At 39.1% G+C, this 19422-nt stretch overlaps 1 protein-coding gene and 1 long non-coding RNA gene across 4 annotated transcripts in view; both read right to left on the reverse strand.

Moving 5' to 3' along the window:
• The window catches only part of LOC116749312, a 40167-nt gene extending 39408 nt beyond the window's left edge, over positions 1 to 759 (reverse strand). The window contains exon 1 of the long non-coding RNA XR_004348566.1: positions 380 to 759. This is a non-coding gene — a long non-coding RNA (uncharacterized LOC116749312). The remainder of the gene's footprint in view (positions 1 to 379) is intronic.
• Positions 760 to 899: 140 nt separating this feature from the next.
• On the reverse strand, positions 900 to 18093 carry LACTB (lactamase beta). 3 transcript variants are annotated; one of them, XM_032624345.1, is made up of 6 exons: positions 17031 to 18090; positions 16534 to 16600; positions 14858 to 15048; positions 14306 to 14573; positions 13130 to 13295; positions 900 to 2821 (listed from the first exon to the last, which is right to left on the reverse strand). In XM_032624345.1, exons 1-6 carry the CDS (start codon positions 17391 to 17393, stop codon positions 2290 to 2292), a joined length of 1587 nt encoding a protein of 528 aa, XP_032480236.1. In that variant the 5' UTR covers positions 17394 to 18090; the 3' UTR covers positions 900 to 2289. The 3 variants fall into 3 exon arrangements, 2 of the variants coding, with proteins under 2 accessions (XP_032480236.1, XP_032480235.1); XM_032624344.1 differs by having other exon boundaries at positions 2028 to 2821; positions 14222 to 14573; positions 17031 to 18089; XR_004348675.1 differs by having other exon boundaries at positions 2690 to 2821; positions 13130 to 13291; positions 14222 to 14573; positions 17031 to 18093.
• Positions 18094 to 19422: the final 1329 nt, after the last annotated feature.

A 19422-nucleotide genomic window follows, 5' to 3' on the forward strand; every position in this document is an offset into this window, starting at 1 on the left:
CACTCAATCTGAGGGAAGCCATAGGACAGTCAAGCAGACCTATGGCGAAGTCCATGAAGTGAGACATTGAGACCTGTTCCCCAAAGCCAGCAAGTAACAGAAGCCTCTTGCCTATAGCCACATGGGTGAACTATCTTGGAATGAGATCCTCTAGCCTCAGTCAAGCCTTCAGGTGACTGAAACTCCTGCTGACATCTTGTCTGCAGCCACAGGAGAGACCGTGAGCTAGAACTATTCAGCTAAACTGCTCCCAGAACTTATGAAACAGAGAATTTGTGAGATGGGGTAGTTTGTTATGCAGCAATAGATAATTAATGCTCATTACGCTAAATAAAAGAAGCCAGACACAGAAGGCCACATATTATATGATTCTACTTACATGAAACAACCATAATAGGCAAATCCAAAGAGACAGAGAGTAGATTGGTGGTTGCCAGGGCCCGGGAGTAGACAGGAATGCAGAGCAAATGTTAATGGGTATAGGATTTCTTTTTTGGGTGAAGATGTTCTGGAATTGAATGGGTACACAATCTTGTGATTATACTAAAACCACTAAATTGTACAGTACACTTTAAAGGTTGAATTTTAAGGTATGTGAATTGTGAATTCTATGTGAAATTACCTATTTTTTTTACATTACAGACTTTGATACCTGGAAGTGGAGTGCAGCTGTAACAAACACCTGAAACGTGGGGGTGAATTTGGAAGAGAACAGTAAACAGAAGTTGAAAGGACTTTGAAAAGAGTGTCAGTGAAAGCCTGAGGAACCCTGAAGAAACTGTTTAGAAGTATGGTGGCCTTTGAGGAGGCTGCAGGCATGGACTTAAAGGAGAGTAAGGAAAAATGTTACTGGAAATTGGAGGGAAGAGGATTATTGTTCTCCAGTGGCAGAAACTTTAGCAACACTGTTGCCTGCAAGACCACAGAAAGTAGAAAATATGCCTAATGAACTGGGTGAATCTAGCTGAGATTTCCAGACACAGTGTTGACTCTTGGCTTCTTCTTGTTGCTTATGCTAAAAAGAAGGAGAGAGAGAAGCTAAAGGAAGGACTACTAAACAAAAATGAATCAATAATTGATGGTTTGGAAAGTTCCCAGACTCCCCAGATGGCAAAACATGCTAAGATTAGGAAACAATTTCAAAGCAAAGATAAAATTTACGGTACTTCCAGGAAAAAAAACAGTCTAAAGACAAAGTTGAGGGTATAACTATAAAACCCTTTATGACTGTGGAAAGAACCAAGGTGCCTCGAAAGCTACTTAAACAATAGGCCTTAATAGAAGCTTAACAGTGTTTTTTCCAATTGTCTCAGCAGAATTCTAAGTTAGAGAGGGGTATATTTTGAAGAGATTTGGGGGTATGGCTTTTTTTTATTAGCATGAACCTCAATGAGATTAGCAAGAACCTCAATGGGACTCACAAAGTTTTTAAAAATTATATTAGCAGGAAGACTGTTAACTTAGACTGAAAGGAGAGTACAAAAGAGCCCTCTGGACCCTCAAACTTGTACAAGCAGAAAGCAGGCTGAGAAAGCCACTCAGATACAAACACATACTGCCTTTCATGAAAAAAACAGTAACTCAGAGGGCAGAACTAAGAGCTCTGAGAACACAGCCAGGAGCCAAGAATTATTCTCAAGCCTTGAGTACTAATCAAGCAGCTGCCAACCTGTGTCTGGTTGGATGTGGGGAACAAATAACATCTTCAGTTCACAGGTCTTAGGATCTGTGAGTGAATGAGCCATTTGGGAAGGATTTCCTCCAGGACCAGAGAAGTCTTTAGAAGACTACAACATCTTATCCGAAACCTCATTACAGACCCTGGTGCCAGACCCACCCAGCCAATCTACTCCTAAATTCCTGAGCCTCAGAAACCATGGGATAATAAATACGTGTTCTTTTAAGATGCAAGAGATAACTAATATACCATTTCTCATAATCTTGTTTCTGCTGTCATATTAAAAGTACAATATTATGAGGTTCCTGTCAAATGAGATTTTCTCTATACTATACATTTAAAAAGTACATTTTTATCAGAATGTTTTATTTCAAGAATTAACACTTTTTTCAAAAAGTAAAAATATAGTTACTTCCCTGAGTATAAAGAATTCATCTTACAATAAAAGACAATTACAAAAATTAAGCAATTAGAGGTACATAATTCTCTGCATTCAATTATACTCTTTACAAATTTATTCTTTAAAATCTCATGTATTTGGGGACTTTAATGTTTCAAAAAAACAAACAAACAAAAACAAAATCATAACGGCTCGTTTTGCACCTGTGATGTTAAGGCATGTCTGATCTGTCTTTATCAAATTCCAGAGCAATCTTTAAAGCAGTGTTGTTGAGGCCAACAGATTGCATGTTACATATGATAGAAACAACTGTTCCTCTTGGGGGAAACTTGTTATTTATAGCTTCTGCATCCAGTTCTTCAGGAAGGACCAGTAGGACACTACTGGCACCCACTGCACCTCCAGTGTGTGAGGCATAATGCCGTTGCTTCCTACAAGAACCATATGTTTGCTTCTTTTCCACAACACCCCATGCCATTGCATATTTACCCTCTTTATCCCAAGACATCTCTGTGTTAGGCACTGGTGTCCAAATCATAAGCATTGTTTCTGGTTTGAGATATCCAGGTAAAAGATTTTCATTTGAGTTCTTAAACAGCCCGACTTGGTAACCATACAGCATTGCATTCCCAAATTTCAGAAGGTCACCTACTGTAGACAGAAATCCACCACCAGCCCATTTATAGGAGTTATCCACGTAAGGTGTGTTGACAAGACGTCTCTTTTTATTGTAAACATAAAATCTAAAATGAAATAAGAATAGTCATTAAAAATTTGATAGTCTATTATTGACTGTATACATGAGACAGATTGTATTTCACTGTAGTGAACATACTTTCTCAGAAACTAACCACTAATTTTCAGTATGAAAATGAAACAGAGATAAGTGAGTAATTAAAGTACAGAAAGTGGGTTGTTTTTTCTATTGGCAAGGCTTGCCCATGCTAAGTGTATCAAACTTCTAATACCTGTAAAAAATGTACTGATTAGTACTACACATGATATTTTCCCCGTGCACATGCAGAAACACCTAATGTTTGGTAGACATTTTCAGTCCCTGGGCTCAATGAATCATGTGCCACATGTAAATTTTATAACTGAAAATGTATATATGGGGATGTTCAGAAATAAGATTAATATTTGTAAGGAGACTATTTCTCCTGGTTAAAAATACATAGAGATACTGTGTATAATGACGTGATGTGGTACTTTCTTGGTGTAGTGGAAGAAGCAGGAGTTAGCAAATCTCAGTTTGAATTCCAACTCTCACCCTTACTGGCTATACTTATTTGATTTAACAAACACTTATACCAGCGGTCCCCAACCTTTGTGGCACCAGGGACCGGTTTCACGGAAGACAATTTTTCCACGGACCAGGGCGGAGGGGGGATGGTTTCGGGATGATTTAAGCACATTACATTTATTGTGCAATTTATTTCTATTATTATTACATTGTAATATATAATAATTATATGACTCACCATAATGCAGAATCAGTGGGAGCCCTGAGCGTGTTTTCACTTGCCACTCACTGATAGGGTTTTGATATGAGTCTACAAGCAGTTGATTTATTATGGTCCCTGTGTAGTCAAACCTGTCTGCTAATGATAATCTGTATTTGCAGCCACTCCCCAGCGCTAGCATCACTGCCTCAGCTCCATCTCAAATCATCAGGCATTAGATTCTCATAAGGAGCGCGCAGCCTAGATCCCTCACATGCGCAGTTCACAGCGGGGTTCGCGCTCCTATGAGAATCTAATGCCGCTGCTGATCTGACAGGAGGCGGAGCTCAGGCAGTAATGCGAGCGATGGGGAGCGGCTGTAAATAGAGATGAAGCTTCACTCGCTTGCCTGCCGCTCACCTCCTGCTGTGCGGCCCAGTTTCTAATAGGTCACAAACCAGTAACGGTCCGTAGCCCTGGGGTTGGGGACCCCTGACTTATACAGTTCTTACTATGTTCCAGCCATTGTTCTAAGAACTATGTAAGTATGAACTAATTTATTCTTGTAACAATGTTAGGAGGTAGGTAATATAATTCCTGTTTTACAGATGAGGAAACTGAGGCACAGAGAATATAAATAACTTGTCCAAAGCCACAGTTTTTAAGAGGCAGAGTTGGATTAAAATCCAGGCAGTCTGTTACCTCTCTGCTTCCATCCTAATTTGTAAAATGGGGACAAAATCATCTACTTTGCAGAGTTAGAAATAAATGTATAAAGCACTTTGCATATTTCTGATAGGTACTTAATAAATGGTAGCTGTTATTCAATCATTCAACAGTTATTGATGGAACACTATGTGCCAGGCACTGTTTGGATGTTGGGATAAAGTGTAAACAAAAGAGAATAACCTCATGGGATTTCCATTCTAATATGAGGAGACGGTACCATAAACATTAGGTACATGAAATGAAATCACAAAATAAACAAAAAAAGGACACTTGGCTCATGAGCCTCCTTCCTTTCAAGTTTCATAATAAAATGGTGTTTTAGGGCTTCCCTGGTGGCACAGTGGTTAAGAATCCACCTGCCAATGCAGGGGACACGGGTTCGAGCCCTGATCTGGGAAGATCCCACATGCCGTGGGGCAACTAAGCCCGTGCGCCACAACTACTGAGCCTGCGCTCTAGAGCCCGTGAGCCACAACTACTGAGCCTGTGTGCCACAACTACTGAAGCCTGCGTGCCTAGAGCCCGTGCTCTGCAACAAGAGAAGCCACCGCAATGAGAAGCCCGTGCACCGCAACGACAAGTAGCCCTTGCTCGCCACAACTAGAGAAAGCCGCGTGTAGCAATGAAGACCCAATGCAACCTAAAATAAATAAATTTATTTTTAAAAAATGGTGTTCTTAGGTTTTCAGTTTGCTGACAGTCTCACCTGTAATGACCTTCATCTTCATCCTAACTTGGTTGTTCATAAAGCACTGTCAGACCTGAATCTCACCATCACTTTAAACTGTTTTATCACGAAGGTCTCAAACTCAGACATTTCTTCCTAGGACTATGACTTCCAACCCTTCCAGCTCTCCAAATGAACCTGCTTTCTGCCCTCAATGGGACCTTCATCCATCCCCCTTGGGTCATCCCAATTTTCCCAGGTCTTTTAGTTCCCAGTGGTTTCCCCTGATTTTCTCTTCTAGGCTGAACTATATCAGCTGTGGTCTCATTAGCACTCTTTTGAACTAACAGTACACCAATCCATCAATCCTAAATAAATCTAGGTACCCCTTATCTATCAAGAAAGGCTCCAGGAATTCATATAACAAAGCTGACTGGTATAAGTTCATACTCTTGCTAAGGGTCTTCACTGCTGTTCTCAAATCCTTTTATTCTTTTCCTGGGTACTCCCTGGTATACTCTTCATAATAGGTATTCCCAATCTCTTCCACCCTCAGTCCTCTACCCTACCTCAGGCCCAGTCATTTTACTGAGAAGATTGAGGCCATCCAAAGTGAGCTAGAAACTCCCATCTTTATCTTAAAATGCATTTACATCATCATCCAATCTTTAAAAATTTTCCTATTGTTTTTAAGAGGCATTTTTTTAGTTGTCACAATTATTAGAGGGCTCTTACTGACATTTAGTGGATAGGGGCCCAAGGGTCCTAATGACCTGTGGTGTATGGGAAAGTCCCACACAGTGGTGCATTCTCCTATATCCTGTGAGATCAACTATCCTACGAGATACCCATGTAAGTAAAGAATCTGTTTATAACTAGCTGAGCCTAGAACCCTCTCCATTTTATATGTAAATACGAAGTACTTTGTACTCTACAATGTATTTTTCTTGAATGTAACCACTGTGAAAATTGAAGATCACACTCTATTTTGCTCAAAACTTCAGCCAGAGTTAGCCACCAAGGACATGAGTTGAAGCACCAATGCAATAAACCTGTATTGGTCTGCATTTTGTTGTCACATTTAAAGTAATTTTATGTATTAAGTTGCAGTGGACTTTATTATGTCTTCTCGTGTTGTTGTGAGTAAACATTATCCTATTGAGATATTATTATAAATTAAAAATATTCCTTTTATTTCTTCTTTATATTTCAGTTAGAGTATTGAGTGTAGGTTATATGATCTCTTTCATTTCAGATATTAAAGGAGGTGTTATTACATATTTGTTAAATTAAGGGGCAGTGGGTCTAAAGGCACTGATACTCACTGTTCAGTATAATCTAGCCCTTGCTTACCTATTTGACCTCATCACGTACAACATCTTGCCTTACTTTTTTCATGCCAGACTTCTTTCTGTATTTGCAATAAGGCACACTAGCTTTCCTTATTATTCGTGTTTCAACTCAACAAACATGGCCTAAAACCAATATATTTTAAATAGATCTCCCCACTAACATCCTCTCCCTCTACATCCCATCACCCTGTTCTATTTTCTTCTCATATCTGAGATTCTTAGTTTACATATTTGTCTGTCTCTTCCCATAGAATGTAAGTTTCATAAAGGCAGGAATCTTATCTACCTGGTTCATTGATGCTTCCCCTACCTAGAACAGTACTGGCCATCCACTAAGTACTTGTTAAATATGTTGAACACATGAAAGCATCATTTGTTGGCTAGCATTTAATGGAGACCCCTTGCAAGGAACTGGAGAGAAAAGAAAAACCATACACCCGTGGCTGCTCTCAAAGGGCTAACTGTCCAATAATCTTGTGAGACAGTTCTTAAATTTCAGAGCACCGTATGAATCACCTGGAGATTTTGTTACAATACAGATTCTGCTTCAGTACGTCTGGGGAGGGCCCCAAATTCTGCAGTTCTAACAAGCTCCCACGTGATTCCAATATCGCTTTGAGTAACAGGTTGTGGGATGACTAGCAAGATGGATGTGAGGAATCCTGAGCACTAGTGAGAGCTAGCCTTGTTGAAATTGTTCCTGGGGAGCAAAATAGTTCAGTTTGACTGAAGCAGAGAGCTTTAAAAGGTGATGCCGGAGGAGTAGATATGGGACAGGGCACAGCTCACAAAGGACTTTCTGCGCCATGCTAGGAATTTTGACTCCTTCACCTTAGTTCACAAAATGCTCTAGTTTTCTATATCCTAAGGGGAAAAAAAACCTTTTCTTTTTTGTTTTACCCCTGTTACAGCTTCCAGCTACCAGTCCTTTCACTCTCATTTATTTCCAAACTACATAAGACAGTCCACACCTGCCGTTTCCATGCACTCACCCTCTCCATTCATTCAATTCTGTAAAATCTGGCTTCTGTTCCCCCATCTCTACTAGTCAGCTCTCTTGCGGGTTATCAAGATCTTCTAATTCCCTTTTTATGGTCCTCATCCTAACTGCCCCTGTAGCACTGCGACCCAGCACTTCGCTGACACTCCCCGCAGGCCACTTTGCTCTGTGCTCTCTCTTCTCACTCTCAATCCTATGATTCCCCATATCCCTCCAATCACCAGTGATTCCAGTGTCCCAGGTCTTCTCTTCTACAGAGATAACTACAAAACTGCAGCTGTACCACAAACTCTGTTCCAAATTTACCATCGAATTTTCTACTAGCATTAATAATTCTCAGATTTCTTTTTTTCTCAATGTTGTTTATCAGAATCAGCATTGGGCCTCATCCCTCCCTTCAAAATTCGTAAATTTGAAGGGACAGTGGGCATATATAATTTGAAAAAGGACTTCTCTTTCTTCTGTCAAGATTCTTATATGTCCCCCAAAAGTCCAAGTCATAATATTGGGTGAAGCAGGAGTGACCACAGGTATGTGCTCTGAAGGTTAAAAGAGAAAAAAGTCTACAGAGGATCTTAATACGCTCTCCTGAGAACCAATGATTTGATACGTGGTCTCCTCAGTTCTCAAAATGAACATGTCCAAAACTACTCTCTTCTGAACCTTCGTATATTTCTCCTCTCCATTAAAACCTTTCTTGCCTCTCTTGCCCTCAAATCTCTCATATCCAATAACGATAAATCCTCATTCAACCTCAGCTTTCTGTCCGACCATTCTCCCTCCTTCCATTCCTATGGCCACTCCTGTATTTTAGGTCCCCATTACTTTCTGCCCCAACTCTGATTACACTTTTATTTCCCGCCAATCAAATCTCAAAGAAGCCACATAACAGAATAACAAAAATGTTTTCTCACTGAGAAATGTATTTATTAGAGTGAACTCCAAGTTTTTAAAGTAGGAGAGAACTACCAATCTATTTTGGTTAATAATCAGCTTTGTGCAACTTTTAATAAAGCATTTCAAAGCACCTACATCAAGGTTGGAAATTAGGATGACTCAGTCACTCCTCTTTTAAAATATAAATTTATGGAGAATTTTAGACTTTAATCTAGAATTCTAAACTTTAAAAAGGTAAATTCAGCCTTTAATCTTTTGATTCCTCTTCACAGAGGACAAATTAATGACTTTTCATGAAAATAAATTTGTCCAGCTGAATGATAACTTTATTATTTCAAATTCTTAAGGAATTTCTGCACTAAAAAGAATGGAATTATAGACACGAGTTCTTAAGTTACTGGGACATCTTTGTAACTGAATAATTGATAGAATGATGCCAGATGACAAACAGCCTCTCCCCACTTATTTAAGAATCCCTAGTTTCTACACAAGATTATATTATCACAGAAATATACATCTACAAACTCACAAATTCAAAATAAATTTTTAAAAGCTTCTTAAATGCCTTTACAAACACTTATGCATCACTTCGTATTTTATTGCTATGAGAAGTTTAAAAAACCACAAAATTTAAAATGCATATTATAAACACCCAATCCCACTCTAACATTTAGCATTAACATGGACTGAACCTACTACTAGAGTCCATCAGCTAAAGCATAGAAAACAGCTTCACAAGAAACAATGCTTAATTTTAGAAGATACTCTAGAAAATAAAGATAATAAATAATAATTAAGATAATAAGAAAAGGTAAAGACCATATCTGTACTGTCAAAATACAGCAAACCCTTCAGAAAACATTCATTTTATTTAATTTTGGTCCTATCCAACTATGAAAGAGATTTTTGTTGCAAGTATTGTGCCAAACACAAAGAAAATATGAACAGAGTCTAATAATAAGCTAATGCATTGACTAAGGGTTCCCCCCATCAACAAACTGAGTGTCTTTCAGTGGCAAGAACATTCACTCCATTCCCCTGTGGTCTTTGCTTAAAGAGTTATTTAGTTTACTTGCCTATACAGACTATACTTGAAATACAGAATCAATATCTATTTACATATACAGAATCAATGTTCCCAGTCTTCCATTTATGAAACCCCAGTTTTATTCAGGACAACAGTGCACCCAGCTAAAAACTAATTGCTCTGCATTCCTTACAGCTGAATGTGCCCTGTTGCTAAAATTCTGGCCGAAGAAATGTAAGTAGTATTTTGGAGTGGGATTCTGGGGGAATACCTTAAACAGGTGACAGGCACTGGGAGGCACTATTTTAAACACACACACATACATACAGAGAAATGATAAAGATGATAAATATTTACTCTTGGGATACAGTAACTCTAAGAAGCCTAGGTCAAGATAATGTAAACATATTTAAGATTATACCAAGGGGTCAGTAGACTAGATAACAAAGCTGCAAACTTTTGCTGGAAATTTTATTTCTTGTACAATGGTACCATAAAACAAATGAACAGAAACATATGCATTTACTAAATTTTACTTTAAGGTTTTTCTTTTTTTTTTTTTTTTTTTTTTTTTTTTTTTTTTTATGCGTTACGCGGGCCTCTCACCGCTGTGGCCTCTCCCGTTGCGGAGGACAGGCTCCGGACGCGCAGGCTCAGCGGCCATGGCTCACGGGCCCAGCCGCTCCGCGGCATGCGGGATCCTCCCAGACCGGGGCACGAACCCGCGTCCCCTGCATCGGCAGGCGGACTCTCAACCACTGCGCCACCAGGGAAGCCCAAGGTTTTTCTTTTTAAACACACATCTTTGAGAAGATTTCTTTTACTCCCTGAATTTCTCCCCAAAGCTGGTGAAATAATTACTAAGCTCTTTTGAAATAATTACTACAAAAATAAAAAAAAGAATCAGAGTTGAGCTTTAGAGGCCCAAACAGATATTGTATCAAGTAAAATAAAAACAAAGCAAATGGACAGAACATTTTCCTTGGTAACATATTTCCTTCTTCTTTTAGTGTCCTATTTTATTTCTGCAGCCTATTTAATCTACCTATAATGAATCACTTACCCCTTTAGCACCACTGGGCACAACTAAAACCTAAAGAAAAAACCCAGAGTTGACAGCAACCTTTAACAGTAGAAACAGAAACCCACTGCCTTTTTCAAAGAATGGGAGATAAAATGAAATTAACTCAATCATATGCCATATTTTGATTTCTGTGCATCATAAATTAATCACTCATTAAGAAAACAGTAAATGATAGCTGCCTTGCAGTCTGCACATTCATGGAGCCTTAATTTTCAGCTGAGAAAAGAGGCTCAATGCTTCTCCCTAATATGTAAGTGTAGGCATCTGTTATCAAATGCCTAGATTTGAATCAAAATAAGGTCATGCGTCTATGCCATCTTTATTAGAGAATCTTTTCTAGATTCAACTGACAACTTCAGGTATTTGTCATTTTTTCTTATGCTTTCCAGTAGAATATAATGTTGGACCTAAAAATAATAAACACTGTCTGAAGTGGTTGAAAACTACAGGCCATTTCCATCATTACAGAGTCTACAAATAACAAATGCTGGAGAGGGTGTGGAGAATAGGGAACCCTCCTACACTGTTGCTTGGGAATGTAAGTTGGTGCAGCCACTATGGAAAACAGTATGGAGGTTCCTCAAAAAACTAAAAATAAGAGTTAGCATATGACCCAGCAATCCCACTCCTGGGCATATACCTGGATAAAACTGTAATTCAAAAAGGTACATGCACCCCTATGTTCATAGCAGCACTATTCACAATAGCCAAGACACGGAAACAATCTAAATGTCCATCAACAGATGAACAAAGAAGATGTGGTACATATATACAATGAAATACTACTCAGCCATAAAAAAAGAACGAAATAATGCCATTTGCAGCAATGTGGATGCAACTAGAGATTATCATACTAAGTCAGAAAGAGAAAAATACCATATGATATCACTTATATGTGGAATCTAAAATATGGCACAAATGAACCTATCTACAAAACAGAAACAGACTCACAGACATAGAGAACAGACTTGTGGTTGCCAAGGGTGGTGAGGAAGGAAGAGGGATGGACTGGGAGTTTGGGGTTAGTTGATGCAAACTATTACATTTAGAATGGATAAACAACAAGGTCCTACTGTATAGCACAGAGGACTGTATCCATAATCTCCTGGGATAAAACATAATGGAAAAGAATATAAAAAAGGAATGTATATATGTGTATAACTGAGTCTCTTTGCTATACAGCAGAAATTAGCACAACACTGTAAATCAACTACACTTCAATGAAAAAAAAATAGAGAATAAAAAAGAAAAAAACTACAGGGACTTCCCTGGTGGAGCAGTGGGTTAAGACTCCAATGCTGCCAATGCAGGGGGCTTGGGTTCGATCCCTCGTCAGGGAACTAGATCCCACATGCACGATGCAACTAAGAGTTCACATGCCACACTAAGGAGCCTGTGAGCCGCAAGTAAGGAGCCTGTAAGCTGCAACTAAGGAGGCTGCCTGCCACAACTAAGACCCAGCTCAACCAAATAAATTAAATAAATATTTTTTAAAAACCACCCAAAATAAAAAAACTACAGGCCATTTAAAAATTAAAATTCATTGCTTGCTGCTAACCTAATTTCTTTTAGGTTCAAAAAAACTTCTTTCAGGCTGATTTGCAATGCATATTTGATCCTTTTGAATAAGCTGGTAATTTAAAAATGGTAACTTAACGAAATACAACAGAAAATTGAACAAAACTAGTATGGGGATAGGAGGATAAAGCTACAAAATCTACCATTTCATCTAGTCAAGTACCATTTAGCCATTTGTAAAGCATGTTCTCTAATGGAACCGTAAAAAGTAAAAGTAACAGCTGATTTAAACACAGTTAAATGTGTTGTTACCTTTCTAACAAACCAAATAATAATAAGAGTAAAATGGAAAAGAAAACACCATAACAGTAAAACTCATGTTACGTCTTTAGTCCCCAAATTCTCTTCCAATGCCTTTTTTACAAATTACTTGTAAAAATTATGATAAAATTTTAGTTTGATATATTTCAATAAAATGATTTTCAAACTTTTACAGTGGAGAAACCTGGTATATACCACCTCAACAAAGTGATTAAAATTACCATCACCAGTAATGGAACAAATTGAACTCATGTGACTTCTGAGAGACTTGATGACTAAATGTAATGTGTGAGCTTATATTAGACTCTGCACCAGAAAAACAAGTTTTTTTCCTTTTGTTATAAAGGACATTATTGGGACAACTGGCAAAATTTGAATAAGGTCTGTAGACTTGATATGAACCTTGTGTTGATATTAATTTCCTGGATGTCCTTATCTTTAGAAAATACACATTCAAGTATTTATGGGTACCATTTAAGTATAAGGGGCACCATGTCTGCAACTGATTTCCAAACGGCTGAGAAAAAAACAACAAAGAGACTGACAGATAAAGCAATGTGGTAAAATAATTAACATGTGGGGAATCTGGTTGAAGCGTATATGAAAATTCTTTGTACTACTTTGTGTAACTTTTCTATGAGACAATTTAAAAATTAAAAAAAAACAATTAAAAAAAGGTAAATAAAGCATGAATGAAAACATAAAAAAGGGGATGATGGAAGAGCAAATTATAGATGCCCGTGATGGGTGCAATTTTAGTTTAATTATTCATGTGCTTAAAATTATTATTGCTATCTTTCACCTAAGGATCTTAGGGTACTTCAAATATATGTGTATTTGAAAAATAAAATATATTTTATTTTCCTTACATTATAGGTGGAAAAATAGACATGTAGAAAAGCTCCCAAAATGTGGCAAGTTGATTCTGGAATGGAGACAAGCAAAATGTGACTTTAAATTGATAACAGTGTAAAGATGTGATACAGCCAGACACACCAGAAGGTATTCATTTACCTTGCTCTATTGTAAATCACTGGCTCATTTTCCTCCTGCACAGTTGTCAGCATATCCAAGTCATGGAATATTTTCTGCATATAGTCCAAATATTTATATCCTGACGCTCTTTCTACTATGGCTGCCAATAGGGTATAGCCAAAAGTTGAATACAAAAACTGACTACCTTGAGACATCATTTTAAGGGGGAAAAAAAAGAAAATGCTTCATTATTATTTAAAAACATGTAAAATATTTTCCCACTGAAAATTGGCATATCTTTAAAACTGGAATATTTTACTTTAGCGTTTAGGTAAAGATCATGGATGATATATTAACAAATTTAGTCAACTTTGCAATGGCCCTGCTTATTCCATGTCTCTAACACAAGAATAAAATGATGATCCATATACTTATCAGTTTTTTTGTTTGTTTTTTTGTCTTTTTTGGCTGCACCGAGTGGCCTGTGGCATCTTAGTTCCCCAGCCAGGGACGAACCCCGTGCCCCCTGCCATGGAAGCACGGGAGCCCTAACCACTGGACCACCAGGGAATTCCCACAAACAAGTTTTAAAATGAAAATGGAATACAAGTACATAAACCTGCAATAAATTTAAAGATAAAGTGGTTTTAGTAAGCATGATATCAAAAAATATACAGAAAAAGTTATTTTTATAGATCAGCTTTTTGGGAAATAGAATTTAGTTGATGCATACTAATTTAAGAAATGAAAGCACAAAAGAAGTTGAACAATTTAAATACTAAGTTAAATACTAATGAAATACTAAAATATTAGCAATACTTTATCATGCCAACATCGGTTTAGATTTTATTTGGAGAATTATTCCAATATTTAATTTTTTCCATGAATATCTTGATACTGAGAATCCTCTAAATGTCTAGGTAGCCTCCAATGAAGCTAAATCAAACAACTAGCTGCCTGGATGCTAGGCTTTGTTAAGAACTACAGACAAAAAAGCAAACATCTGACAACAAAACCCATGCCATAGTCATCAACCACACTGAATGCACTCAGGATGGTATCATTTTGCATTTTCTGAAAATTAATACTTCAGTAATGATGACTTTGTAAAAAGAAGAAATTAACACTCACCAGGTTTAAAGAACAAAGGGTCATTTTTAAATAATCTTAGGGATTCAATTGAATTTTCAAATTTTTCTTTCAAATATAATTCACCTTGTTCAAAATCATTCTTTTTCTTGCAAGGTTTTGAATTTCGGCCTTTGGCTTCATTATCTTGCTCTATCTTAGCTTTAGCAAAGTCATTCTTTTCATTACTTTTGCCTCCTTTTACTTTTAACTCTTTTTCTTGGTCAGATTCCATCGTCCCTTTCATCATCTTCAAGGCTTTATAAGCTTTCTCTTCTTTCACCTTTTTCATGTCCTTTTCATAATGACGAATTCCACTTAAGTGGGAAATCAACAATCTTGTTGTGACAGAAACCTAATTGTAAAAACATGAAAATTCAATTACAATATTAAACTGCGTAATAAAAAGTTAGTAGCCCTGGAATAATGTTTCAGCAATATTTTCCATTTTAAACTGCTGCTAGAATCATGTGTCATGTACACACCTTTAGCCTCAAATTTCGGAAAAATACCCACTCGGTTATTATCTGGATAAAACAAAACTTTAATCCATTAACATTAAAAACAAACCAAAGAATCCTATGAAAGCTTTTAAACCACTTAAATGTCATTAGAAAATTGAACTGTAAGATTTATTACCTTTTCACCTTCATATTCTTTTTCTGGGAATTCAGGAACATAATGTTGTACTGGAATATCAAGATCCAGTTTCCCTGCTTCCCACAATTTGGCAATAGCAACCATGGTGAGGCTTTTGCTGATACTAGCAATTCTCATAACTGTCTCTGGCTTGCATGGTACACGGTTCTCAACATCAGCATAACCTAAACCTTTGGGAAAAAAAGCAAAAAGTCACTATTAATAGGCTTCATAGTCAAAGGAGTCTTCAAAAACTGTAATAATACTATCTTAAAACATTCTATGTGTTTATCTAAAGGAAAAGGTATTTCACTTGTATAAGTTAATTAAAACTCGACATATAAGGGATGAGTCTTAGCAATACTGACAACAGTAAGCCTAACAATTTAACCTTATAACTAAACTGAAATTGTACACTGTACACAACAGTAATTTTCTGATTCAGTTACTAATGTTTCTTAGCTTATCTAAACAATTTGGTTATTCCACATTTTAAATAAGTTACTCTACATTCTTTAAAGAAAATATCATTGTTCTTCAGATTACATTTATTCTTGATTTTTGAGTGACTTTCTACTGAATTCCTTAAAATAACCAATAAAAACAAATGTGAAAACCCAATCTAGTTAATCATTAATTTAATTCATCTGCAAGTCAGAAGAAAAACAATGTACCACTAATTTAAAGCTCTTTCTAGAAAATATTTTAAGTTTGGTTTCATCTTCTACAGGATAAAGATGTGGAAATCTGAGACATACAAAGAACTGAAATCTGAAAAGAACAAAAAGGCATACAATAATTATTTTCACCTGTAAATGTAAATCATGCTGAAAAATATCTGCAAAAAAACCAAGCCCTCACCTATAGAGCTGACTTTTATATAATTTTGGATTACAATATCTGTCATAAATGTTGATCGGGGTACACTTAAACTTGAAGGAAGAATCATTTCTCTTTAAATTCAAAACCTTATTGCTCCTATCAACTTCTAAAGGTACTACTTCCTCTAAACGATGTCTGAAACAACATTTCCTAAAAGTTGAGTTCCTAAAAGCCTGCTGTGATGAGTTGGACCAATTTGTGTGCAATGAAAAAATAAATCAAATTATAAAATGCTTTGATAAAAGTATGATAAAATGCTTAGAAGTCTCTCTTCCAAAGCTGCTTGCTTTTTGTTTGGAAAAAAAAGCTGACACCTCTGCATAGTAAAAACAAAACGAAACAAAACAAAAAGAACTAATAAAGTAGGTTGTAAGCTCATTAAGGACAAGGAATCGTGTATATCCCTTGTTCTTAGTACAGTGCATTTTACAGAATGGGGGACTCAGTAAATTGTTGACTGAACTAAAAAAGAAAAACATTTAATTCTGACGTTTTAGCTAGTCATCAGGGTTATCTACAAATGTGCAGTTAACAGACCGTTCTATATACACCACTTTGAGAACAATACAACAAACCATCTTTAAGACTTCAGTTTACTCATCAGAGTCACACTTTAAATCTTGCTGTTTATAGAAAGTCCAATTCTTCAGTTTGTTAGTTTTCTCTACAGTATGTATAGTTTTATGAAAACTGAACAGCACTTCATGGGATTCACGCCGAACAAGTAACACATCAAGATTTCATTCACCGACTGGCACAAAACAAGCCAATAAATAAAACTATTCTGAGCCCACCTTCTGACCAGACTTCTTTTCCATCTACAGAGACTCCAACCACAATGCCCGGTGCGCCCACCTCATCCTAAGAGCCAAGGGGAGAGAACGGTTCAAAGACAGGCCGAAATCCCTCGCACGTCCGCCAGCGCCTTCCTCTGGTGGGGCTTCCCTCGGCCCGGGCCCCGCCCACCTCGGCTCGGGCCCCCGCCCACCTCGGCTCGGCCGGCCTGGAGTTAACCGTGAGGGGTGTGCCCACTGGGAGCACTAAGGGGAAGGGGCGGTCCCCGAGGCGGGCCGTGACCTCCGCCCCGACTTGGGCAACCCCCCGAGAGCGTCTGACCATGGCCGGGAGGTCCGGACACGGGAAGTCTTTCTGGGAAGCCGACCGCGGGCATCCAGCCGCCCGGGGTGGCGTCCGCTCGCTCCGAGAGATGACCACCAAACGGCCTCATGCCGGGGTGACGCCGGGGGTGGGGCGCCGGGTTCCCGGCCGCCTACGCCCCCCGTCGCCGCACCTTGATCCTGTGCAGGAGGTCGCGGCTGCGGTCGATGGCTCTGGCAAAGCGCCTGGAGTGCGGCGGCGTCGGGGTCTGCGGAGACCACTGGGCGAGGGGCTGCTCCTGCGGCGGCAGCGGCTCGGCCTGAGGCGGCGTCTCGGGGTCTGGGGCAGCGGTGGGCGGCGCGGGGGACGCACCCCTCAGCCCGCCGGCCAGCTTCACCCCGAGCGCCAGCCCCAGACCCAGCCCGAGGCCTCCGACCCACCCGGGGCCGAGCGGCGGCAGCCCGGCGCGCTGGTGAGCTGCGCGCCGCCCGCAGCCCCAGGCGCAGCTCCCGTGGGTCACGGCCCGGTTTGTCACGGCTGACAGGAGCCGGTACATGGTGTCTCTGGCGAGCCCGCAGCTTCAGAGCTCGCGCAGGCCTGGCGGGCGGCAGAGGCGCGAGGAAGGGAGGGGAGGAGGGGAGGGGGCGGTGACCGCGTTCAGGCTCTAGCAGTCGAGGCTCGATGGCCGGAGCGCCGATCGCATCGAGTCCTTCCTCTTTTCCTTTTTTTCTTTGCCTCGTCTCTTGATATTTCTTCATCTTCCCTCCCCACCCCACACACACACTTTTCCTTCTCTGCCTCCCCTTAGATCAAGTGTCACCTCCTCAGAGAAGCCTTCCTAGCCCCCGTCCCCATGGGAGCTCTCGCCACACCTAGACCCCCAGTGCGCACGCCTCCTTAATAACACTTAACACTTACGTTTCACTGAACTAATCTGATTTCTTACCAGACTGTGACCCTTTTCAGAACCTTGACTTTTACTTTTGGATCTTCATCTCCTGCAACAGCGCTTGGCACACAGCAGCCGCTCATCAGGCGTCTCCTTTCCCCCCAGGACCCTCTTTTCTAACTGTCTCCATTCTTTGTCTCTTTTGGGCTCCTTCCATTTCTCTGAGGCCCTTTAAAATCCCTTACTTCTCAAAGTCTAGCTCCATACCACATCAAACATATTGTTATATCTACGCCTCATATTTTTAAAAAACTTGGTGGTTGTTGTAAAAAAAAAAAGTTGTAAATAAAATCTGCAGACTTCCCTGGCGGCGCAGTGGTTAAGCATCCGCCTGCCAACGCAGGGGACACGGGTTCGAGCCCTGGTCCGGTAAGATCCCACATGCCGCGGAGCAACTGGGCCCGTGCGCCACAACTACTGAGCCTGCAAGCCACAGCTACTGAGCCCACGTGCTACAACTACTGAGCCTGAGCACCTAGAGCCCGTGCTCCACAACAAAGAGAAGCCACCCGGTGAGAAGCCCGCGCACTGCAAGGAAGAGCAGCCCCCACTCAGGGCAACTAGAGAAAGCCCTCGTGCAGCAACGAAGATGCAACGCAGTCAAAAAAAAAGAAAACAAGAATTAAAAATAAATAAAATTTGCACTTAAAACTTTTAATCCAAAAGTAAATCATATAATTTAGTTAGCTATGATTTCTGACAGCTGTAGATGATCAGAGCTTCTTGTGAAATAAGAAACCTAACCTCAAATTATCAATACTACAAAATGTAAAATGTGTATAATCCAAATTGAACCATTATGTTAATTTTGAAGATAAACATCCATTCCAATTTTTACAATTTTCTCTTTATACTTTGGGATATATAATTATTTTTTATATATTACATATTATATATATCTACTTTAAATGTTTTATTTTTAAATTAAAATATTTAATATTTTAAATATTAAATAAAATTATTTAAATAATAAATATATGTTTCGCAAAGCCTTAATACTGGGACAATATACCCAATGTATAAAATGAGTGTCTTTCCTTACAGGTGGAATTTGTAGAGAGAGAATTTTCAGACTTGAATCGACAAGCTATTGTCAAGAGAAAAAGGTATAAACATCTTGAGCTACTGTTTATGGAAAATGCAATAACAGTAACCACATCTAGTCAGAAGATACTGGGGCTAAATAATTATAAAGTGGTGGGCTGTTCATAAAGCCTACAACCCTGAAGAAATCAGTGTATCTTAGGACCCAGAGGGTTTGGCAGTGAAACTCACTGAGGTTCCTGGAGCACCACCTGCTGTTAGAGTGGACAGGTGCACCCTGTCAAGATGGTATTGGAGGTTCCCATCATAGGGGCCCCCACTATTCCAAGCACATGTCAGTGAGAGAAAAAAATATAAAGAGAAGAATGTAAAAGACATAGCCAGTGGTGTTTACAATAAATTCTCACTTTATCATTCTTTTAAAAACTATACATATATGTTTTATGTACTCTTCTGTACCTCTCCTTGGATCAGAAGTGGAACAGAAGCAGAGAGCCATATAGCAAAAGACAAAGTCCTGATGGACTTCTTCCAGTTTAGGGTTCTCCGTGAAAGCCAGGTGCCTAGGAGGCAACTTAACCAAGCAGCTGGC

The sequence above is a fragment of the Phocoena sinus genome, chromosome 2, assembly GCF_008692025.1.
Source record: "Phocoena sinus isolate mPhoSin1 chromosome 2, mPhoSin1.pri, whole genome shotgun sequence".
Taxonomy (NCBI): domain Eukaryota; kingdom Metazoa; phylum Chordata; class Mammalia; order Artiodactyla; family Phocoenidae; genus Phocoena; species Phocoena sinus.

Bases quoted from the DNA above. Each gene is read 5' to 3' on its own strand.
- LACTB (XM_032624344.1), bottom strand. From the start codon at position 17,393: ATGTACCGGCTCCTGTCAGCCGTGACAAACCGGGCCGTGACCCACGGG. The intron at 16,601-17,030 runs GTGCGGCGACGG...CTTGGCTCTTAG, and splicing joins ACCTCCTGCACAGGATCAAG to GATGAGGTGGGCGCACCGGG. The intron at 13,296-14,221 runs GTGAGTGTTAAT...TGATGTCTCAAG, and splicing joins CCCTTTGTTCTTTAAACCTG to GTAGTCAGTTTTTGTATTCA.